Genomic DNA, 24861 nt, shown 5'->3' with positions numbered 1-24861 from the left:
GGGGTAGGGACCTCCCGGGCATCATCTCAGGGCAGCACTGTCTGAAGCCAGGACCAGGCACGGAGGCTCAAAGGAGCTGACGGGGGCTGAGCAGGAAAGGGCCATGGGCCCTCTCAGCTTTTGCAAATCCTGCTGTACATGACTGTTTGGCAGAGACTGCAGAGACGCAGGCCTATGGCGGGGGGACCTGGGTCTGGTCAGCCTGGCCTGTTTCCCTAATGCGACCTAGACTCCATCTGATGTTCCTGGATTAAGTAACCTGCCCCAGGCAACAGAAAGGGATGCTGCTCCACACAGTCTTATTCTGCAGTGGGATTGGCAGACAGAGCTGGGCACTGACACTACACACACAGATGAGGTGCCAGTCATATCCTGGACACACAATGCACTTTATAAACCAGTGTGCAAAACCCACACACGCCAACCGCCACAGGGAAGGGCAAGCAAAAGCTTGCCCGCATAGACATGACAGCAGAGGTCCCTCCAGGAAAGACCAGAACATGTGCTTTCGGGTCCACTCTCCTCAAGCACTGGTTGGGTTTTTGAGGACAGGTCTGTCCTGAAGAGCAGACAAGACAGTGAGTGACCCTAGGGGTCCCCGAGCTCACTGTGCCAGGATGAAAGCCAGGATGCTGTGACACAGCAGGGCACCAGCACGAGTGCCCTGAGCTGTGTGTGGCCAGCACTCCAGGACAGGGCCTCCCGAAGGCCCTCAGGAGGCCAGCAGTGTTGTACTTTTTGGGTTTCCCTCAGGCAAGGTTTTAAGAAAGAGGGAGAAACTGACATAGGGAGCGAATGAGGGCGGCATGAGTGTGGGGCTGGGATACAGGTCAGCTGCACAAGTGCCTACCTAGCAGTGCAAGGTCCCAAGTTCCATTACTGGAAGAAGATGAAGATGAAGATGAAGATGAAGATGAAGATGAAGATGAAGGGGAGGAGACTGACAGGAGACGACTGAGAGGGACTGTTTCTCCCCTCAGAGCACCAAACACGCAGGGGACTGTGGGAGAAGAAACAGCCCAAGTCAACAGCTCCCCGGCTCTGCTTCAGAATCGCAGTGTGAGAGAACAGGCGGGTGGAAGCGGTGTGGCAGCACTGCCTTGAGGCTGGGCGGCCCCTTGCAGGGAAAGCGGAAGGACAGGGCTGGACACGGCCCACTTCACTCTTCTAAACTCCCTGCCGTGTAGTTACTTGTGTGCTTTATCCTCATTTTAACCTTTTACTCTTCATACAGCCCATGCAGTTTAATCCTTTACTTTCATGTTTACTCCTGGCCAGGTCCCCCACATGGAAGTGCTAGACTGAGTTTGATGTGTGAAAGCAGGAAGAGAGAGACAGAGACAGAGACAGAGACAGAGAATCACTGAAGAAGAAAGAATCACAGGACAAAGAGTGGGCATGGGCGAGGGAAGCTAAAGCAGAGTCCAGGGAAAGACCAAAAGCAAAAGGACAAGGAGTTACACAGCCACCACTCCTATCTCATCTAGGGGTGTGTTTTCCCAAAGTTCTTGTCTCAGAGAGAACCTGATGTATTACTAACTCATGGAATCAAAGCCTGGATATTACAAAGTTCTTGGTAAGCTGTTCTTCAATCCATCCACCACCCATCTATCCATTCGATGTACCCATCACGTAGCTGTCATCCATCCATCTGTCCATTATCCATCCATCTATCTGCCCATTATCTATCCATCCATCCATTTTTCCACCATATACCCATTGTCCACTATCCATCCATTTACACATCTGTCCATGATCCATCCATCATCGACCCATATGTCTGTCATCAATCATCCATCTTTCCATTTCACCCATCTGTCCATCATCCATCCAACCATCAAAATGTGTTATCTATTAAGTACCTACAATTTTTCAACATACGGGGTGCTGTGCTTGGTACAAGGTATTAAGAGGGAAAGAGGAAATTACAAGACCTGGTCTCCACCTTCAAGGGGCATTAATCTAACACAAGGGAAATTGAACAAGCTCATTTCCCTGTACCCAAATGTCACAGGGAAATGACAGGCCCAAAGACTCAGCCCAAAGACATTAACCTCTCGGGAAATCCCTTCTATCACATTCCCCAAACAGACCAGGCCAGGAGTAATGAAATAAGATCACAAGGAAGTAGCCTGACAGAAGTTGCTTTCCATCACCCATAGGGAAGTTGCCAAGGCAACAGTGACTAAGTGTACAAAGACCCAGCAGACCTCTGAGGGCCGAGGGAGAATCGCAGAATGACCCGAGAGGACTCTGATGAGGTCAGAGAAGAACACGAGAGATCCAGGTTCATCTCCAGGGCAGGAGTAGGACAAGGACAGGCTTGGGTGGGAAGTGAGGATCCAGTGTGTCCTGTGCCAAGCCAGCAGGGGCGCACGGCCTCGACACAGACACCCCCCACCCCAGGCACATGGCCATGGAGAGGCTGCCTCTGACTAAAGGTACGATGCCCGCCAGCAGGGCGCAGGTGGGAGGTGCAGGGAGGGCGCCACTCACCATGGGAAAGAGGCCCAGTGAGTGGTAGCGCCGGGCCGTGGTGCTGGGCACGGTCCTGTTCCGCAGGTTCTTCAGCTCCTCCTGGGCCTCATGCAGCATCTCCATGCACTCCGCGTACTTGTCCTCCAGCTCACGCAGCTGTGGGCCGGAAGACACAGGTTCAGGACCTAGGAGGCATCCCCACCCCACCCCAGAGGCCCAGCAAAGCAACTGCGTCCTCAGCGCCAAGGGGACCCACTGCCCCTGGACCTAGGGCCAAAGTGCAGAGTCCTCAAGGACTAGAGCGAGCCACGGGCTTGGGAACCTCCTTGACACCAGTGACAGCTGCCGCCACAGAACAGCCCATCAGCACCTGGCCTTGCGCTGCAGCTCTGAGCCATGCAGGATATTTATCAGAGCTGCAAAAGCCAGGCCCGGGGCCAGGCACAGCCTGGACTCCCACAACCAGCATCAGCACAGAGGGAACAGAACCAAGGTGAGAGCACCATGAGGCAATCGCTTGATGGGCAGGACTCAAGCCTGTTGGAGGCAGCTGACTGGCAGAAAGGAGATGCTCACCTCAGCTGTGAGCTGCCGCTGGGCGTCCTTCGCAGCCCCCAGGTGCTGGACAAGCTCCTCGTTCTCCACTGCGCACTGTGAGGACAAAGCTAAGTCACTTTTTCTATGCAGACTCAGGAGAGCCCAGCCACCACTGCCTTATCACTGAGGTGGAGTGGCTCCTGCCTAACGAGCGTACAGGCTTTCCCATGGCCATAACTGCTCTCCACGGCCCACTGGCCAGAGCAGAGCAGAGGCTGCTCTCCTCTGAAGTGCTGCTGTCCTCTGAAGTGCTTCTCTCCTCCACTCTGCTGTGACTTCACTGTCCAGGTGCACTCCTCACTAGCGCTCAGCACAGGCCTCACCGGGGAGGCTATGCTGGCTTCTGCTGCTCCTTTTTAACTCTTGGGGGACATGGAGCTATGCAGAATCCTCTGTCATAGGGCACCGTCCAAGGCAAGAGGCCTAAGCTCCCCACAGATAGCCGCCTTGCTCAGGGCGTCTGGGATTGCAGGTCATTCTTAGGCAGTCAGAGATCATCATGAGACCCCAGCCACTCAGGGAAAGCGGGAGGTTTTACCGGATCTATGCACTTCCTGGGCCAACACGTGCTCCTGACAGGAAGCGGCCCTCCTCTGTAATGGCCCCTTCCCATCTCAGCCACTTATGTTGAGAGGAGCCCGGGCTTACAGCTTTTGCCTTCTTCTGCAGGTCCACAATCTGTGAGAGCAGGTGTGTGATCTCCTCCTGCTGGCGAGCGGCATCCTCTGTCTTCTTGGCCAGCTCCTCCGAGATGCTAGCAATCTGCACGTTGGCATCCCCTGAACACAGAAACAACAGCAGCAAGGGTGGGTCAGGTCACCACGCATGCAGCCCAGATGAACAGCTTCATGGTGGCTTGTGCAGGGAAACCCTGCTCTGTGTGGGAGTAAGAAGGTGCACGAAGTGGGGTTCTCTCCCCAGACAGAGCGGAAGGTCTCCCTCGAGCAGCCCAGCCTTCTCGGGGCTTTCCCTCCCAGCTTGACAGAGGGTGAGCAGGGGGACACTCAGTGCAGCCTGGTGTAGCCACACCCCAGGGGCGTTTGTTGTGGCCCTGCCCAGGGGCAGTGTTGCTGGCAGGAGCCATGCTGCACTCCATTGGTGGGGGCTCCCCACCTGACGCCCTAGGACTAAGCTCCAGTGTCTCATTTTCCCATTTTCTGCCGACCCTTTGTCTACTTCTCTTGAAAGCTCATGCGGAGATGCTGGGAACACACTTCTGTGCAGGCTAGGATCCCTGTCCTCACTGGTCATACCGAGTCACCAGCATGCAGCATCTGCCCCCTCCACCTGTCTCTGAGTAGGCCCAACACAGCCACCAAGCTGGCCTTGCAAGGAAATAGCATCCAGCAAGGAGCTGAGATAGCACGGCCCACACTCAACACCCAATTCACACGCAAGGTCAGGAGAGGCCCTGCCTGAAGAAGGCAGTGGGTGTGGGTGGCAGGGAGACCCTGGTATGGCCATGGGTAGCTCATGGGCAAGGAGTGGGCACGTACTGAGCTCCTTCACGCAGTCGTTGACCAGCTGCTGCTCCTTCTCCTCGTAGGTGATGGTCTCTGTCTTCAGCTGGCAGGCCTGTGGAGGGGCTCAGCTCAGCGCCTGCACTTGCCCAGACTGTGGGCAGCCAGGCTGGGCGTGAGGCGCTGTGGGCAGCCTGGGCCAGGATGCTGCCCACACACCCTGTTACCTATGTGTCCCATACAGTGACCTCTGAGCTCCCTGGGGTGAAGGATGCATGTTCTCATGCTGCAAACCTTCTCAGAAATGGGGCTTTGTCCCCAAATTAAGTGAGCAGCTAGAAGAGTTGCAGGCTATAGGAACAGGGCACACAGGGCACCTCACTAGGCTCAGATCAGCTCTCTCTACCTGTGACATGTTCAGGGGCAAGCTGTTCTACCCACTGACGGGGCCAGAGTGGATGGTACCTTGAGCAGGTGCCCATGTGTAGCTCGAGGCCAGGCAACTGCTCTACCTGTTAGCACCACGTTCACGGCGTGTGTGTGAGAAGGGGGAGTCTGAGTGTGGCTTTGTCACCGACTCACTGGCTGGACCTGCTCATCAAACACCTGGCAGCCCACGGCCGGCTCTCCTGGCTGTCATAATGACAGTAACTGGCTTTTAGACTTGTGATGAGTGCCTGACACTGCGCTCACCCACAGAGGAAACACTTGTGCCTAAACACACAAGTCTCAGGGCACCTTGGCCCAGCCACAGTGAGGCACCAGAGAAAAATGCCCAGGCTCCTTGTCCTATCCACAGTAACCTGAAAACCAGCTTCACCCTGGCGTCCGTCACTGCTCAGGAGCTGGACACCCGGGGCAGGACCACCTGTGACGGGGTGGGGTACACCACCCCTTGGGCTGCACGGTCACTGCCATGTGCCTATAGCTGTTCTTGCAGGGCAGGCAGCACCTCACCTCGGACCGCAGGACCACGTTTTCCTCCTCAAGGTCCTTTAGCTTTTTCTGAAGGGAATCCAGATGGAAGTAATTTTGCACAGAGGAGGATGACTCGTTCCTCTTCAGCCTGGGGAGAACAAAATGTTTGCCACAGCTGGGGACCCAGTGGAGATAGCTCGCAGGCTTTCAACCAGCACAGCCTTCCTGCCCAGGAAAGCCTCTGACCCCTGGGCCCCTCCTGGCCTCTGCTCACAGTCTGTGGGTGGCATATCCCCTCACGACTCTGGGGAACTGACTCCACTGAACACCAACAGTTCTGGGGTGCCTGAGAATTCATGCTCTCAGAGGAGCCCCCACACCTTCAGTCTCAAGGGCCCACATGGAACCTCCTGGGTTTCCTCCAACACCCCAGCCCCTTTGGGTGCCCAGTGCCCAGCCCGGGCACAGCAGCTGGCCTGACAGGCAAGCAGTAAGGGCAAAATGGAAACCTGCCCTCACATCCTGTAGCCACACTGGAGGTGGGGACACTGCCTGGCTGAGGACAGGGACGCAGACCGGTGCAGACACACAACCAGGACTCACGGGGTAGAGCAGACGGACTCGGGCTCGCTCTCCTCCGCCGCGCTCGTGTAGAACTGCAGCAGCTCGTCCTTCATGGACAGCTCATGGCGGAGCTGGGAGACCTGCATGGACAGCAGTGCTCAGCCTGCAGGATGCCCCGTGGCCCGGGAGAGCACCACGCTGCTGGTGTGATGAGGCCTTAATAGGATTCACACTACTCAGAGTAGGTTTTAGAGTTAAGCTCCGTCTCGATAAGAAAATGTTTATGATGGAAATCTCCTGTCTAAATTCCCAGCTTTCTTTTCTGCTCAGAGAAGAGCAGAGAGAAAGAGGGAACCAAAAGGCTCTAGGATAGTCAGGGATGACACCGCCTACTGGCCTTGGAAGCAGCCAGATGCCCAGCTGGGTCAGCAGCCAGCACACTGAGTCCAACACCAAAGGACACAGAAGGCCACTTGAATCTACCAGAACTGGACACCAAGTCACAACAGGGCGGCAGCAGTCCTGGATCCAGGGGGGCTTGCCACCTCCTGGGGACAGACCTATGGTGCCCCATGCCCACTGCAGCCTCTGGCCAGGCTCCCCTATGCTCAGCAATCATGAGAAAGAAACTGCTGGTGCATGGATTGGGCAGGCGTGATAGTGCATACCCATAATCCAGTACAGAGAAGGCTGAGGCAGGAGCATCGCTGTGAGTTCAAGGCCAGCTGGAGCTCCATAGTGAGCTCAAGGCCAGCCTACACTACACACTACATGGTGAGACCCTGCCTCAAACTCTCCCCTCTACCCGCCAAAAAAACACTTCTGTGCAGGAAGGAAGCCGGTCCTGGCTTATGCTGGTTTGTATGTAAGGTCCGAAAATGAACAAACTCAGGCTGTAAAATTCCTTTGCCCTCTCAACAATCAGTACTGAGGAATATGGACCCAGAGCTGCAGAGCAGAATGGCAGCCCTGTTCTTTACCTCCTCTCCCTCATTCTGTCCAACATGGGGGCTACTTTTCATCCCGCTTCCCCACCTCCCTGGGGAACGGTCTCTCCTCCATAGAAAAGGCCATCTCAGTGGATGCATGAAGACCCAACATCAACACTGACCCGACAGTACACCGGTGGGCAGGCTGTAACCCTCACACTCCTGAGAGCGGGTGCTACATGGTGCTTGTGGAGTCAGGCAGGGACAATGTGGGGTCACACGAGGAAGCAGCGGGTGGCAGGCCCCTGCTCAGGGGGACCTAGGGACCCCAGGGTTCTTTCCCAGTCACTACAGAGAAGGGACTTCGGGGCCTGGCGCCAGCCCAGAGAAGGAGAGAAAACAAGGGAAAAGAAGTGGGCAGGAGGAGTCTCTAGGCAAGATGCCACCATGAGGGACACAGCCAGGTAAGAGGGAAGGGGCTGCTCAGAGGCCTGGCCCTGTGCATCTAACCTGTGCCAGTGATGACAGCTGACCCACAGCCTCCCTCCTGTCCACACCTTCCTCAGAAAGTCAGCACCATTCCTCCTAAACTGAGGTCCACTTAGGAGCAGCCTAGGCAGCACCATGGCATACATCTGTGACCCTGCACTCTGGGAGGCTAAGGCAGGAGGATTATACCACATAGCCAGATGGGTGGCTAGACAGATGGATGGGGCTAGGGCTGTGGCTCAGTGCAAAGACCCTGGGCTTCAGAATAAAAAATAAAGACACCTGAGAACCCAGAAGTTCCCGCCATTCCCCTGTGGCTGACAGCACCTCACAGATGCCTCTTGTGAGAGCACAGTGCTCCTCCATGCACCAGGAGGCTGCTCATGCTTCTGGTCCACACACATGATCAGTTGTGGGGGTGGCTGCGGACACCCCACGAGCCCATCCCGCCTGTGCTGGGCACCATAGCCCCTTTAGAGGCCAGGGAGGACTGTGTCATCCTGGGGTTCCGCATACCCACCCCCCTGGGGCGGCCCTCACCTCCTCCCGGATGTGCTCCACCTGCTCCTCGAGTAGCTCGTTCCGCTCGCTGAGGGCCTTGTTCTTTTTCAGCAGTGACTGACCGATGCGTGCAGCCAGCTCCAGGTCCCGCTCTTTCTGCAAAGGGGGCGGGAGAATTGGAGTCACTCTGCACCCCAGAGGGCTCCGGGCCCAGAGTCAAAGCGTGCACAAAACAGGGGGCCCCAGAAGTAACAAAAGACTGCAGGAAGTTCACCATCTGGGTTGGCATTAGGGCCTGCTGAGGGGAGAAACCTCCTCCCACACACAGTGTGACTGAAAATCGTGGTGAATGTCTGAATGAAAAGAAATGTATCACATGAAAGACACACTGCCAGGAGCCCCCACCCCTGCTCTCACACTCACCCTGCTGTCCCTGCTGCTTTCTGCAGCAGCTCTGGAGCCTCCTCTCTAAGGGTCTTCAGTTGTGCTGTGTGGCTGCCTCGATGTTCTGAGCTAATTTAAAACGTATTCTTTTCAAGGCCTCTCTGACTTTAGGAAGAGCCAGAAATCATACAGAACCAGGTCTGGTGACCAAGGTAGAGGGGACACACTGCGATTTTTAGGAGCCTGCTTTTCCGCTGTACTTTTAATCACTGTTTGAACAGACACGTGGGAGAGGATTCAAGAGCTGCTGCAGAGTGGCCAGGACGATGGGGTGACTGTGTGCAAACTGAGGGGAGTACTCTAAAGGGGCTGCACTGCAATGTCTTTTACTGTAATCATTTTTTAATTTACCAACCCTGTGTATTTTGATCACCCTTGTACAGACAAGAGCAACAAATAAAGAGCAACCGAAGGGAAGTCTGCAGGTTGGTGACCTTTGTTCCTGCAGAGCCACGGACCCAACACCCCTTGTAGCTCAACTTCCGTCGTCTGCCAGAAGGCTGGCTGGCTGTGCTATCAGGGCCTGGCTCATGGAAATGCCCAGTGACTCTGCTAAATGAGTGCAGAAATCTGAAGACTTCTAGAATGAACTAACAGCTGGCACAAGGAGGCAGCTGCTCCAGCACACATCAGGCTGGAGTACTGACTTCCTACTTTTGCCACATACCAAACAAAAACATTTACAGTCACTCTGAGATACAATTATATCTGCTTTGTTTGTTTAGCTTTGTAAACTTAAGAACAGTTACATGGGCTCTATCTTTGAAAACAAAATCTTTCAAAAGGCAAAATCATGCCTAGAATGCCACACTTGAGAGACACGAGTCTTTCTACGATGACACTGAGTGGACAGAGTGGCACGGGGAGGGAGAAGCTGTCCTTGAGAGTGGACAGATGCTATGCTGGGGAGACGCCCTGGCTCCTGCTGGGCGGGGTAGCTCTAAGCAGGAATCTGCTGGCAGGATCAGGTCCACTACAGACTCGTTGTCAGCCATACACTCTGATCCCAGGGACATGTGCCATTGCTTCGGTAACGGCAATTAGAGTTTTCAATGACAAGGATGGGACAACGTGAAAACACCCAAGGCACCCCACGTTACGAGTGCTTGCTCCTATGCACCCTAGTGGTGACTGTGCCTGCCTGTGAGGGCTCTGTCGCCCCCACCTCTTCTTGCTTCATGCTAGGCTTGAGCCTGGGCCTCAGGCGTGCTGGACAAGCACTCTGCTGGTCACCGGTCCACCAGAGATGAGCTGAGCGGTGTGCCTGGCAGCACATCTGAAAGGCAGATATGGCCAGGAAGGCGAGCCGAGGTGGCCTGGAAAACACTCCCCGCTTTCTGACCGGTTACAACGTAAGATAAAGGACCTAGAAGTTTTTATTTCTGCTTCACACACCTTCTGATTACTGTGGTTACTGAGTCACAGCAGCCACCTCCTTCAGATAAACCCTGAGGGGTCAGTGAGTTCCAGCACTGCCCCAAGTCAAAGTGCAGATTGGGGTGATCCAGACCCGACCACAATGTGGCTCCTCCATACAGGGTGATGGACTTCTCGTCCCCCACGTCTCCCTGCTCTCCAAACCTCTAATGCACTTGCCTCTGTCCCCACAGCTGGCCAGGCCTCACGCTAACTGAGCCCTAAGTACCCCACCCTGGTCCACACCAGGCCTCACATCAACTGAGCTGCAAGCACCCACCTTGTCTGTGCCAGCCTCACATCAACTGAGTACCCTGCACTTGTCCATACAACTCCTACTGCCCCTCATCTTCTTACCACCCAGAAACTCAGGATGAGAAGCTACTCTGCTCTGTACCTTCATCCACACTGGCCACAGGCTACCCCCAGAAGGCCCCTTACCTCACTCCTTTATGATCTCTCAGAGCAACGGCTGTGTTTATCTGGTCCCTACTAGAAAGGACTCAAAGAACTGAGGTGGGGAGACCTGGACAGTGAGGAAGCATCCAGGGGCAACTCAAAGTCATCACCTGATCCAATGGGCTCTTGCCCCCGCCCCAGCAGGGGTAATTGGCGCTTGCTGGCTCACTACTGACCATCCCTCCGCCCAGCTTTTGCTGATACAAGCTGCGGAGCTCAACGAGCACAGGTATCATGAAAACCTTTGCCCCGCTTTGCAGCATGAACCTCTTACTGTAGACAAGGGAACCAGAGGGGCAGCACTGCATGTGCAGGCCAGGCCAGCCCAGTCACTGAGCGCCTGGAGCACGGGGAGGCTCCCACCGGTGGTACACACAGTGCAGAGGGCAGAGGCTGGGCAGTGCCCCTCTCCAGAGCTGATCTCCACCCAGGCCAGGATCCTGCCTGCCCTGCTCTTCCCTGGGGGGCAGCGCTCACCTTCTGCCCTGGAAATCTAATCTCCATGGTGACTGGAAAGAGCATTCCCTGCTGGAGGGAAGCAAGGAGTTATGGTAAAATTCTATGGTGGACATGAAAGCATTGTAAAAGTTACTCTCTAGTTCCACTTAGGCAATGGGCTGGCTGGGTTTCTCCAATTACAAGAATGCCAAAATATATACTGCTTTTCACAACCAGACAGCACATGATGAGCTTCTAAACCCCGGGAATAACCAGGAAATGACCATGGGGTTAAACAGTGGGAAACCACGAACAGGCTGCTCAGCTCCCCAGAACTGTGCTGGGTGGAAAGCCTGTCCTCTTCCCATGTGCCTGGTCTGCTCCCTCCACCTGGGCTGTGCTGCCTGAGAGTGGCCTGGATGCACCCCATGGGGGTGGGGGGCAGCCTGTCGCCCAGCTGGAGCTGGCTCCTTCTCATTCCCAACAACAGCAGCTAGGAAGCCAGGCAGCCTCTCGCCCTCCACACCAGTGGCCAAGGGCACAGCTACAGCAACTATGCAAACACCCATATGCACAGGCAGCAGGCACAGGAAGTGGGCAATGCAGCCACCACGTGATCACATGTCGGCCCGACTTGAACTGGGAACCGGCTGGTTCCAGAGAAAGGCAGGGAGCTCTGCTGCCACACTATCAGAGCAGTGGAGGAGTGCACAGAGGGCACGCACTGAGCCTTCAAAGTCAAGCACAGCACCAGTATGTACCGCATGGAGAAGCCACCCAGCATTTCTGCAAAACTACAAGACCACTTCTTGTAAGGTGAAGGACATGCAGGAGAGCGCCCAGAGGGATGTGAACCCTTGATAGCCAGCGTCTACATAAAATCCTCACTTGGAGGGCATGACCCCTGCCCATTCCTAGGGAGAAGGACAGGCTGAGATCACTGCCTGGGCCACCACCAAGTGCACATGCCCAGAGGCAGCAGTGCCGGCTCGTGCTTCCAAAGGCCACCGCCTGGCTGACAGTCAATGGGACTGCAGCATGAAGACCAGAACGGCCAGGCCCTGCCCGTGTTTCCACCATATCCTCCCTCTGCTATAACTAATGGCCATGTGCATGTCTGCAAGTCACCCTACTCGAATCCCGAAGAGATACTCATGGGTGGTCACAGGACCCAGCATCATCTGGAGCCTGCCGGGGAAATGAGGGCCTAAGAGCTGGACTGTCCACAGCACTGGGCTGTGGCATATGTCACCCTTCTCTGGACACAATGCCAGAAAGGCACCGGGACGCAGCTGACAGCATAGTTCTTGCAGTACACACAGCCCACCTCACACACCTCACCATGCTTGCTGTGCTCATGTCCACACGGACTCTGAGTAATATTCCACTAGGCTGACACAAGCAGAGGCCAAAAATATGTCTGGCCTTTTTGCCCATTTCTGGATGCACTTAAAATACACTGTCACCTTGCATTTTAGTTTCTCAAATCTTGAACCATACTGGGTATTCTAAGTATTTAAATGCCATTGCATTTTGCAGCACCAATACATTTCTTTAAAAACACAAGACATCTACACAAAATTAGCTACATAAGCCTACAGCTACAAAAGTAAGGCATGCAATGATTCTGTAGGGGCTCAGCAATCTCTGAGTCCTGAAACATGAGAAATCACCATCAGTCAATAACAGACAGCTCTCCTGCATCCCCGGCCACTTACCTCCTCAAGAAGCCGAGTGACAGCATCTATGTCATTGTACGTCTTAGTCATCTGGCCAACTCTCTCAGCACAGAGAACTGTAAGAAACAGAGAGGACAGTAAGCTGCTGACACCATGCCTGCTAAACACAGGGTCCCCAGGCAGGGGGCCGAAAGATTGGTCTGGCTGGGTTTGAACCCCACAGTCAACACCGTGGGCGGGTTCCATGTCTCACATGAGGTCTGTGGGTGGGAAGGAGCCTGAATCCTTGACACCATGCATGTGTGTACCTGGGTGAATGTGTGTATACCTGTGTATGTGCATGTATCAAGGGTGCTGAGGACCAGGCAGAGGACTGGAAGGGACTCTGGTCTTGTGCAAGCTCAGCAAACAGAACTGTGAAAGGAAGGGTCACAGAGTGGCCAGCTGTGCATGACCAGAATCCTGATCACAGGCTGAGTGGGGCCTGCAGACAGCAGCCATAATGTAATTGTTAGCCTACTGTCCTGTGTGGATGATTTTATAATGGCACAGCCCTTCCGCCCCCAAGGCCTCAAGTACAAAGATTCCCTACCAGGAAGACTGGGGAAGTGCACATGTACACACACACATGCACGCACATGCACACGTGCACACACACACACATACACACAGTGCAGTTTCATTACACAGACAACTGACTGGTCACAAGAGGCAGCTCAGGAGCCACTGCAGGACACCCCCCACCCCCCTTGTCTTTGCTTCTTTTCCACTGGAGAAAATAGTTACACAAAGAAACAAGGCTTTACTTAGTCTGCTGAACAATCTCAGGGCTGTCTTATTTTAAATCAATGGCAAGGAGCTGATCTTCAGCAAACATCCAGGAAGGAACATGGGTTTTACCCTACGGCAGGAGGAGGGAACAGAAGTGGACTTAAGGTCAAAATGTGGTTTTTGAAACCTGTTGTACGGGAGCCAAATGAAACTTCTTAGGAATGCTATGTATGAGGGTGGGAACTTCCACAACAACCTCAGTCGGTACTGGCCCAGTGATGGAGAATGGAGAGTGTAACCAAGTCCAACTCAGCAGCACTGCCCATGGCACACTGCCACTGGAACTCAATAGGATTCTAAATATTTTATCCAGTGCATTAGAGACCATCCTATGGAATGAGCCCAGAGAAATCTGATCTGCTGCAATGCTTTTCTAGCTAAGGAGAAGCCCGAAATCTGGCTCTCAATCTGCAACCTACCAAGCCAGAGCTCTGAGGACCAGAAGCATCTCTCCCCAGGTCAAGACTCCTGCCAGGGTCCCGACAGCCACCGAGGGCCAAGGCAAATGTATCTAATTTGATGCAGATGGTGTCTGGCTCAACTGCTCTAGATAGTTTCAGAGCCCAAAGCCAAGGAAACCCTAAGGTGAAGATTCCTAGGCCGCCTCCAGGAGTTACTGTTCTGGATGTACAGCTGATAGTCCACCAGGAAACAAGGTGTGAAGGCCCCACTTCTCCAGCACTGTATTAACCAGAGATTACACTTCATTCTATTTTTCAGGACTGGGGTTTGAACCCAGACCCCTCATACGGCTGCAACCCCAGCCCCAGTCTTGTTAAGCCACTAAGTTGCCCCCACTGGGCTTGAACTTGCCATCCTCTTGCCTTGGCCGTCCCGAGGGCATGCACCAACAGCCCAGCTATGCTTGAGTTCTGTGCCCTGAGAGCTCTGAGGTTATTCATGTAGAGGATCACATGTGGACAGCCACATGCAGTTGCAAGGAAAAACACAGAGGAAAGCTGCACACCTAGCCTGGTTTCTGCCAGTGGTAACACACGGCAATACTAGCACTCATGTGACACCACGGCTGGGTGCCAACACACTGCTGACTCCTCTTTCTCCATCTGTGTGTGCACGCATGCACAAGCACATGGGCGTGAAGGTCAGACAGTCATCTCAGGGGTGCAAGTCCCTTTAGCTGCTGCTGCAAGGACCCCGTGTCACCCTTTCTACATGGCCAATTTCTAGAAGCCTTAAAGTACATCAACAACTAAATCTTAATAAACGCAGGCCCAGGTCTCTCGAGCCACCCCTCACACACTGCAAAAGGACATGCAAGGCACCCTTGGCATCCCTGAGCCAGGACAGCTGCAGCCAGGGGCACTCGGGGTACAAGGTTCCCCACGAGTAAGAGGCACACATGAAAAGCCACGCTTTGTTCCACAGGATGAGAGTGTATAATACATAAAATATGTATAAAATACATATTATCCCAGGGGTGGGGATGTATATACTTATAGTACCCAGAAAAATGAAGACACCCACAAAAATACTGACATTACGACAAGATCGTACATCTTACTTTTTGTGCACTTTAAAAATTTTCTATAGTGACCACCTACTGATGGACAGAAGCGACTCAGATGAGTTTCAGGGAACACAATTGACTTAGTGCTGGGCTCCTCTGAGTCTCCTCCTCAGAGAAACTAACAGTAGCAACAGAGCTCTTCTAGTTGCCAGCTAGACATGCATTTCTGTGGGGTGCACCCTGACATCTGGTGCATAAACTGGTGATTCCAGTTTCTCACACTCACAAGGGGCCCAACGGTGGGTACATCAGCATGGGACTGGGCACTGCATTAACACCGCTGCACGCATGGGACCTAGGGCCCAGTGAGGTTGGGTAACTTCCCCAATGCCATACAGCAGCAAGGGGCACATTTTGAAACAAGCACAGATGCGCAGCACTACAGCAGCTAACATCCCTGTTGCCCAACAGGAAGGGCAGGGACCTGGTGCTCTTTCTCACTGAGTTCCACAGCAGCCTGCAAGGTGGGTACTGCTCCAGGGCTGGGTCCTCAGGTGAAAAAGCTTAGAGGCCAGGGACCCAATGAAGGTCAAGAGAGCAGAGCTGTGCCTCGGGGTCCCAGTGGGTCTGGCTCCTGTACTCAAACACAGCCATAGGGCGCATAGGACCAAGGACAGGAACAAATCAACAGTGCTGAGAAGTGTGTGGACACAGCGGAGGCCTGTGGGCGTGGAGAGGCACCTAGACCTTGGTTTCTAGCGATGTCAGGGCCAGGACAGCCCTGCAGCTTCTGGGTCCTGGATTTCCTCTTCCAAGGACGAGAGGTGTGTGGACCAGCACGGCCTGGCCCCTCAGTTTTAAGGTCCCATGGGCTCTGTTCTTCAAGTATCGATGTCCCAAACACTAAGTCTACAAGAGCTGTGAATTTCTCTCTACAGAAAGAATACTGCAAAAGGAAGTTCTGTTTCTGACTCAGGAAGACCCAATAACTGACCCAATAACTCCCTTCCATCCAAAAATGTGTCCAAGAAGTAGAGGGGCAGCCGTCAATCTATATAACAACGTAATACAAGAAAATCTTGGTCCAAATATTTAAAAACGAAGTAAAGTGACCCAGCTCACCCCAACGAATACCCATTACCATGCACCAAGCTGTGCTAGCAGGCAGCACACCTGCCCTCCTCCCAGGGTGCACAGGAGACAAGGTGTCCCCTGAGATAGGATGTCCCCAAGGTCCCTTGAGAACCTTTCAGCAGTGCAGGTTTTACAAGGGGCCATGGGGAGCACTGAAGGCTGCAGAGGAAGTGGCCACAGGGCACAGTGACAGGACCAGCACCATGTCAAGGCTCCTGACCGAGCCAGGGGACCTTGGGGGGCAGCAGGATGGTGGGCACTGGGCTCTTTCGTCCTGAGTCTGAGATGAGATACAGGGGGAGGCAAAGGGGAAACAGGCTGGTAGGAAGCTCAGCAAAGACCTCACAGGGCAAGAAAATGGAGCGGGGGCAGACACAGAGGGAGACGTAGATGGAGCCCCAGACGCAGAGTAGGAGGGGCAGCAGCAGATCTGGAGTGGGCAGCGAGCTGAGGCCCACTTGCACGGCGGCCTGGCCAGGCAGCTGAGTGTCTCCTTGTCACTCGTTCCACCAAAGGCTGACAGGCCGCTGCCCATGACAGACCTTGCTCCTCATTCATCTTAGGGAAGCGAACAAACAGCTCTCACTGCTTTTTTTTTTTTTTTTTTTTTTTTTTTTTGGTCTTTTTCTTTTTTATCGGTACCGGGGATTGAACTCACGACTGCCTGCTTTCAAGGCAGGCGCTTATGCCGCTGAGCTAAACCCCCAGGCCCTTTTCACCGCTTCTTACACTAATTCCTGCAGCCTCTCTCCCACGTGGGCCAACTTTACACATCTTTATGTGTGGTTGGAGGGGATAAATATTTCACACCAGCATGTGTGTGTATAAAAATAAAATGTCCTATTGTCTACCTTTTATTTTACTCTAATTTCTTTATACTTTGTGTTTTCTCATATAAGAGAAACCATGTAATACTGAAGATTGTGTGTCTGATTCAGTTCACTGAGCACTGAGTAGGGACACAGATCTTTTGCAAAAGGGTAGAGAAACCAGAGGCAGGGAGGGGGAGAGAAGAGGAGAAAAAGGAATTGTGTACGTGCACCAGCTCCCCACAATGGTAATCATTAACTAAGCGAACATGCAGTAGTAAAGAGACAGACAGACAGACAGACAGATAAAAAGGAATTACCACTGGCCCTCCAGAAGACACCAAGATCAAGCAGCAAATATCCGAGGAGACACACAGGATATACCCACTCTCTTTGTACTCTGTTGCTTGTTTTTGGCCTCACTCTGGTCATTTCTTTAATTGGAGCCAGACTTTCCAACTTTTCTTTAGAATCCAAGATCTATTCTCTCCCCTTCACGACCAATGATTTTTCTTCTTTTCACGTACCCAATATTGATATTGTAGAGTCAAATTAATTTTCTATAATTTTTCTTATAAAAAACCACAAATACATTGAGTGAGCTTTCACAAGGGGCCCAGAGTCCTCGAATTTCAACATGCCTGACAGAGGCAGGGATAGGAATCAGGTGTCACAGAAGTGACCAGCAAGGTCCATGGGTCCGCTCCACTATGTGATCACAGCCTGCAGACCAGCACTCCTCGTCAGTGACAGGAAGTGGGCCCCAGCAGGATGGCAGGAGAAGGCTGTCTTCAACCTGGCCCTCGTCCCTCAGGAATGTCCACCCTGCTCATCAGGTGTGGGTGGAGATTCATAATCTGGGAGCTACGAAGCTCCCATAAAGTCCCAGTGAGTCACTGCCCACACAAGTGGGCACACTCTGAGCACAGAGAACAGGTGTCCTTTGTTCGTGCTTGGTTGAACCCATGCCCCTTCCGCAGGGACGTTTTCCACAAGGCAGCCTCCACACACAGCCCTGCAAGAACCCAGGGACTGTCCTCCGCTGCCCAGCCTGCCCTTCCAGCCTTCTCACCAACTCTGCACCCGCTCCCCACCTGCGACTTCATTGTGAGCATTTCCTGGTGTTGAATGCCCTTCCCACTTCCCGGGACTGGAACAGCCTGCTTCTCCACGCCCAGCAGGAAGAAAGGACTCATCCATTTCCACCCTGTCCCCACACCTCAGCTGTCCTGCCCACCTTTGTGGAACAGGCCAGGCCAATGGCCCAGGGACTTGGATGAGGGCCATCCTCCCAGTGCTGTTGAGACTCAGCCTTCAGCACCCTTCTTCCTGCCAGGCAGACACAGCCCTGAGTGTAAACACATTTACCTCCATTTCAAGGCAGGGAAACTGAGGCTCTGAGAAGTCAGACAACAATCCACAGTCACAGAGACATTCTGAAGTCCAAGGATCCATCTGAGAGTGATGAAAACCTGTGTCTACCTAGAAACGTGTGCCCAAGCATTCACCACCTCTTACAGCCAGATTGGAAGCAAATGTCCCTCCAGTGGTGAGAGAATGACCAAAATGTGGTCTGGCCACAACGTGGGGTACTGGCCAGTCACAAGAAACACAGTACTCAGCCTCAGTGCACCTCAAAATCCCTATGCTTGGTACAAACCAGACCCAAAAGCACCACAGGCTCCCAGCCTACTTCTGTGACTAGGAAGCAGACTCTCAGCTGCCTATGTCAGAGGAAGAACCAGCTCGCTGCACACAGGTGTGAAGCTGAGACCCTACACCTGCATGACAGCAAGGGCTGCACAGCCCAGTCAGGCCTCTGAGAACCTCTGAGCTGTCTAGGCAACACAGGCGACTGGACCTCAGCATTCTAAGCTCTCATGTAACATGTAAACCTCCCCCCTGACCACACCATGCTCTGGCCACATCCCTAGGACAGCACGAGCAGCCTCAAAGGTGCCAAAGCACCCTCTCACGGCTCAGCCTGGCTCAGCTGTGCTCAGGCCACCACAGTGCTGTCCACAGCAGCTGCCTATTTCCAATTGGAAACATAGCTGAGGCTCAAACACATGGAAAACAGCAGAAGGGAGGCGCAGGACGTCACTAGGATGGCTGCAAACAAGGGAAGCTGCTGCTCCTCCCTGTGCCACACAGCCTCCAGCCACCACTCCTGGAAAGAGGTGCTGCACTTGGGGACAGCGGCAGGGACAGGACCCGGCCATTCGAACTGCAGTCACTGTGGCATTTGCTGCCCACTGCCAGGTGTACCTGGCCCCTGCTCTGGCTGGGAGCTAGGTACCCCTGCAGGAGCACAGTCCGGTGCTACCCAGCTCCGGCTCCACTTTACTGCTCTCGGTGCCACAGCCAAGATTGCAGGGGCAGGATGGTGATTTCCCTGACTCACTGGTCCTCGCTGGGGCGGGCAGGAGCAGATCTGAGTACGTTATCAACGAACGATACAGCAACTCTTTGATAACATACTCTTCAGAGTGATTTCCAATGAGCAGCTACAGTGCAAACAAAACAATCCACAACACAAACATGACCCCTCCTTAGCAATCAAAACAGAGGCCAAGGGCCAGTCCAAGGAGGGGGACAGGACTCTGCACTGAAATTGGGTCCGCTGGATGCTACCATGAGTCACCCGCCCTAGGACAGAACTTGGGGTGTTGGAGGCCATTTACACCAGGCATTTGATGAGGTGATGATCGAGTGGCTTACATGAGCCCTCACCAGACCCTGGCTTTGGGCTGTGTCCCTCGAACCTTCACAGCTACCTTATAAGAAGAGTTTTACTACTGTCCTCCTTTGACTCAAAGAACCTGTCCAAGGGCTCAGAGCCACTCCTGAAGGTCCTGGGCTATGTGACCCCTAGGCCAGATCTTAATCCCCACCTGTTGAGTAAACACACACATCCTCCCCTCTTGGCCTGTTCAGAAAGCAGACCCATGTGCACTTTAGCAAGCAGGGCATGCCAGGCGGTACACAGGGACAGGGCACAGGCTCAGAGATAGGCAGAACCTAAAATACAGAGCTCATCCATGACCTCGGCCCAGGCCCAGCTTTGGGGCAATGCTGGTATGCCATCCCAGCAGCAGAGGCAGGCTGGGCAGCTGACGTCACGGGAAGTGACATCTGCGGAAGGAGCTGCATGGTACAGACCTGCCTGTGTTGCCCCAAGCAGAGCGGGAGACACTCACTGAAGAAGCCCTGGTCTCAGGACCTGCACCTGTGCCAAGAGCTCTCGGCAAGTCACATTTTTCCAGGGCAGCCTGGAGGACATTAGTTACCAGCTCTGTGACTCCCAGGGGCATCTTAGGCATGCCCTGGGGACAGCCGTGGGGCCTGGCTCTGCCACAAACTACAGGCTTTGCGGTCCACCCTGACTTCTGCTTGCCCAGCCACCTGGTTGGACAGGTCAGCACCCACCTCCTTTGCTCAGTTTGGCCCTGTTGGGAGACAGGAGAGCAGAGACGGACAGCAGGCACATGGCACCCAAGATCAGCCTTGTTTCACAAGTACGACCTTCCAGAGCAGGTGGCTCGGGCTGGGCTCTCCCAGGAAGGGCAGGAAGAGCAGGAAGAGCAGGGCACCACGTCTCAGCTGGCACCAGCACTGGGCCTGATGAAATGAGGTAATACGCAGGATGGTGAAAAGGCCCAGGGCTCCATCGGCAAGAGCCTAGGTGGGCAAGGAGACCCCCAGGCTGCAGCAGGCGCCACTATGCATCTAGCTGGGGACCTGTACAAAGGGTTCCAGAGTCTGGAGTGCAAGCAGGACTAACCCTGCCACAGTGTCTCCTCTGAAGGTTAAATGGGTGAGGTCAGAAAGTGCCCAGCACCCACAAGGTAACCTGGAGAGGATGGTAAACATATCTGGCACCCACAGCCACCAGAGCAACTCAAATACTATGCTGTCCTTCAGTCTTCAGCCCAAAGCCCTGTTCGGGAACAAGGTGACTCCGCATAAGGAAGCACCTACTCCCTGTGTGCCCCAAGGCAAGGACAGAGTCATAGGGTCCTGGCTGCTGGCCTCCAGGGTGCACCAATTGCTCCCTCCTCACTGCTTCCAGCCAGAAGCAAACCTAAAGCACGAGGTGATCCCAGTGCACAAAGAAAAGCAACACAGACAGTGATGTATTTCCCTTCAGGACTTCTGTCCTGGAAATACTGTGCCCACTTCACACACGAGCTAGAAGTACTTCACTGGAGAAAGGGGGACAGAAAAGACAGGAAGCAAATGCAGCCATTGGTCACGACGTGGCACACTCAGAGTGAGTCTCTTGCAGCTCTGAAGCAAGAGGACACCACTGTTTCCACAGGGCCAGGACCACCCAAGCATGGCAGAACCTGGACTTGGGCCATCCCACTGTCAGATTCAGCAGGTCCAGTGCGGCCGCAGAACGTGCAATTCCAAGGGTCCAGGGCAGGCCTGTGCTGCTGCCCAGGACTCCTTGGAGAACACCTGGCTGGGGCCCCAGGTTGGAGCAGGGCCCAGCAGCCATGCTGCATGAGCTGGAGCCACTACCAGTGGTAGCTTTGGAATTCCTCAGCTTTCCTCCCATGGGCTATCAAACGGAAGTGACAATGTGCTTCACCTCACATGGTCGCTTTAGGGTTCAATTCGTGAGCCCATATAAAGCACCCAAAATGGTGCCCACACTAGGCAAGTGCCCAGCACTCACTCTCCACACCATCAGTTACAAACACAAGTGCAGATACACGGAGGGTGCACATGTCAATGTGCTCATGCAAGACGTGTGTGCAACACGATTCTTCACTTGCCCAGGCTCTGAGGCGCTGCTCAGTGTCACACGTGACCTTTAATTCACAGCCACAGTCACGTGCCTTTCAGTCCCACGCTCACCTCGCCCAGACTGCGAGACCCGAGGGTCTGGGGACAGTCACTAAGACACACTGGGAGCCATGAGCCTTCGAGGACAGGACCAGATCGGTTAGGCCTGAGCTGGCCTCCAGCTCTCAGTCACCCCCAGAGCACAACACGTGTCCGCCACCACAGGCCTCGCACCTCTCTCTCGGTCATCTGCTCACTGGAGCCATATGCTCCAGCAGGTTTCTGGCCTCCAAATGGAGCCCCATCCTTGTGCCCTACGCCCCCATCTGCCTTCCCCCAATAAAACATGCTTAGCTGTCTGGGAGGTGGAGCAGCACTATTTTCAGGTCTGTAACTTCAAAGGGAAAACACTTTTGGGATATATCGGACTATAAATAATTTTGAAAGTGAAAGTTATCCTGAAATATGAAAACAGGACATCCTAGAGTAAGTGGTGAAAGGTATTCTGACTGTTCACTCACGCCCCGGTGCTTGATGTTTAAATCACCTTTTCTCTGGCCTGTAGGTGATGCAAAGAAGCCTCTGGGAAACTCCCAGCATCTGGACCCTCATCATTCAGCCCCCAAAAAGGAGCAGCCTTCCAACACAGTGCCGTCTGGCAGTTTTCAAAGGAAGTCCTTAAGTTAGAAAGCACAACGTTCTATTTCAAATTAGTGATTGATAATTTTTAAATAAACACAACTGGCACCAAAAGTATGTTTTATTTCCTAATGACTCATTCCTGTGTCCATTAACTTCCTATGACCCATTCAGCTGTAATAAAACAACTTTAACCCTTTAAAACACTGAGCTGGAACACACAAAGGAAGGAACCAGACTGAGCTGGCACCTGCTGCTCACAGTGATTCTCAGAGACCTCAACTAAGCCACAGAAGCCAGACGCGAAGCCAGACGCAAAGCCAAACACAGAGTCTGGTGATCCAGAGCAGCAACTCCCAGGTGACAGAATCAGAACAACAGCTTCTGGGGGAGGTAAACAGGAAAGGGGTGTGTAATGTGCGTGGGGAATCCACAGCAGTTACCTGCTTCCACCAGGTCCAGGGTGTCCTGCTGCTCACAGGCCAGCTTCCTCTCTTCCTCCCAGCAGCTGCATTCAAAGCATTCCTCCTCCCCGCCTGTGTCTCTCAGGGACATTGCTGACGTGATCCAAAGCTGGCATATCACCCTAAAGGGTGCTTCTTGGGACAGTGCCTGGCCGCCTGCCCCAAGGAGCCCTGGGGCCCAGGCCCGAGGGGCACACGCTGGAACATGCCCTGGGCCGCTGGCATGCAGGAGTATGAGCAGAGCCACTCACCAATATCACAGGCAGCAGCCTGAGGAGGGTGGGCGGGGTGAGGTACCTGCCAGGTGGTGGCCCTACCTAGTGCCACCCACCTGGGGAGGAGCCAGATCAGCCTTGCAGGACCTCACCCACCTCCACCACCAGGCGGGTTCCCCACGTCTTCTCCCTGGGAACAGCAGTAATAGAACATCCGGCAAGTTCCACAGCCGCAGCACAGGAAAACACCTGCTGGGCCTGGGGCAGGTCCACCTGCCCAGAGGTGCAGCCACAGAAGCGTGAGGCAGGCTTGCTCCACAGCCTAGTGGGGCCTCCCTGTGGGTGCGGGTGGGCCTGGGAATCAGGCAGCTCTGAGGGTGGCCACAGCTTGGTGAAGGAGTAGTCGGCCTTCAGACTCTGGCAGAAATGGACAGAGGCAGGACGCTGGTGGTGGCAGACTCAGCCCAGCTGTCCTCCCTTGGTAGTGATGCATTACATTTCTCCTGTATTAATCTGCACCTCATAAATCCTGTCCTCACCTTAAATCTGTTTCCACGAATTCAAAAAATCCTTTCCGACTGCTAAAGCAACCTAAAGCCAACAGCTTCTGAGGAACCCAAGGAAGACTCCAGTACTGTGCGGTGTATCCTGACCCAGTTCCACTGCCTCGACAGCGAGGGCGGAGCGGCGCCCTCAGCCCCCAGGAGCATCTCTGGTCCCTAGGCTTCAGTCATGGCTGGCTGCACAGTGACAGTCTCCCTGCCCCAGCACAACACCCAGCCTGCACTACTCTCTAGCCTTTTACCTGTGCCCGATCTCCACGGAAAGAACTCCGCACCAAGCCAGGGACAATGGCTCCTTCAGCCTGGAATCCTGCAGCTGAGAATTCCGTTTCAACAGCTAAAGACGTCTGCTAAACCAAACTGCTGGGCCACACAGACTAATACAAGACCGTGCACAAGCACCTCTGGGTAGAAAACCAGAGTATTAGTAAGATTTTACTTAAAAATTAAAACCTAAGCTCATATACACTCTCTGGCTAAATTTTTGGAAATTGAAAGTAAAATTGCTACTTTTTACCATGTTAAAGATGTGTTCTGTGTGGGCAAAAAAGGAAAAAAGTTTTAGTAGAATTCACAGGCAGCAAGTTCAAAAAGCACACATTATAAAGAGGTGTGCACTTTAAGTACTGTTTTTTAAAATATACATTAAGAATTATTTCTTTAATCTCAATTTTTGTTATCAAATTGTTAAGTAATTCAAAAACCAGTAAGTATATGTGCCAGGTCTTCTGAGCCTTGGGGAGATAGTGGGAGGAAAGGCCCACCACGGAGTCAGGCAGCCAGCAATAGTGGTTATGGGCCGGGCAGGGCCCACGCTAGGCCACAGGCTGACAAAAGCTGACTTCATACACCTGAAACAGCTCTGAGTGGGTCACTCAGAGCAGGCTTCTTATACTAGTGCATCCTGTAATGCCAACAGAGGGAATAACAAAGCCCAAGATCCCAGACAGAGCATAACACAACACCATGCAGGACTTGATATGTAGGATTTCCAGCCCCAACTTTTAATCATGAAGATACTTAAATATATTAAAAAGTTTACAGAATACTACTGTAAACTTCTATGTTCCTCTGCCCAAACTGAACGATGAGTATTCTGAGGACATAGCTGAGATCTTCAGAAAAGTTACATGAAAGCACAAAATTTCCTAACTGCTTTGCCAGAGAACACTTCCTGCACCTGGCTCTTCCTGCCAGGCACCAGACACTGCTGGGGCCAGACCCAGGCCTCACAGCAGCCTCCATCACTCAGTTGCCCCAAAGGCACTTCGGGCAGCAGAAACCCACAACTGTCAGTCGCACTGAATGGGCAGGTCTTGCAGGACCTTAATCCTGGGCATGTCTGGGTCTCTGAATTCAAGGTGGTGCCCACTCTGAACACACAGAATGAGAGCAAAGAAGGTGTCGCTTTCTTACGGGAGCACCTGTTGCAGGTTAAGCTATCCCTGCCAGCACTGACACAAACCCCGGTTGAGAGAAATTGTCACTACACAGTTCCTCACTTTGCCTGTGTAATGAGAGTGTCTGGGGTAGCCAGACATCGTGGAACACACCTGCAATCCCAGCTTTCTG

At 53.5% G+C, this 24861-nt stretch overlaps 1 protein-coding gene across 13 annotated transcripts in view; it reads right to left on the bottom strand.

The window, feature by feature from the left end:
- The window catches only part of Trak1 (trafficking kinesin protein 1), a 147412-nt gene that overhangs the window by 19585 nt on the left and 102966 nt on the right, over positions 1-24861 (bottom strand). For 9 of the 13 annotated variants that reach the window (XM_063260965.1, XM_023560257.2, XM_063260967.1 and 6 more), the window contains 8 exons: positions 12412-12488; positions 7976-8092; positions 6057-6157; positions 5493-5601; positions 4572-4650; positions 3724-3854; positions 3055-3129; positions 2497-2634 (listed from right to left, as the gene is read on the bottom strand). In XM_063260965.1, coding sequence (XP_063117035.1) covers positions 2497-2634; positions 3055-3129; positions 3724-3854; positions 4572-4650; positions 5493-5601; positions 6057-6157; positions 7976-8092; positions 12412-12462 — 801 coding nt within the window. In that variant the 5' untranslated portion in view covers positions 12463-12488. Of the gene's footprint in view, positions 1-2496; positions 2635-3054; positions 3130-3723; positions 3855-4571; positions 4651-5492; positions 5602-6056; positions 6158-7975; positions 8093-12411; positions 12489-22490; positions 22752-24861 lie in introns of those variants that run through there. The other 4 variants (XM_063260964.1, XM_063260966.1, XM_013160145.3 and 1 more) reach the window with 3 other exon arrangements.

This window comes from Cavia porcellus, unplaced genomic scaffold (assembly GCF_034190915.1).
Source record: "Cavia porcellus strain 051 isolate PalLab524CR breed Dunkin Hartley unplaced genomic scaffold, mCavPor4.1 scaffold_14, whole genome shotgun sequence".
Taxonomy (NCBI): Eukaryota; Metazoa; Chordata; class Mammalia; order Rodentia; family Caviidae; genus Cavia; species Cavia porcellus.
This window is presented reverse-complemented; position numbering and strand designations above follow the sequence as displayed.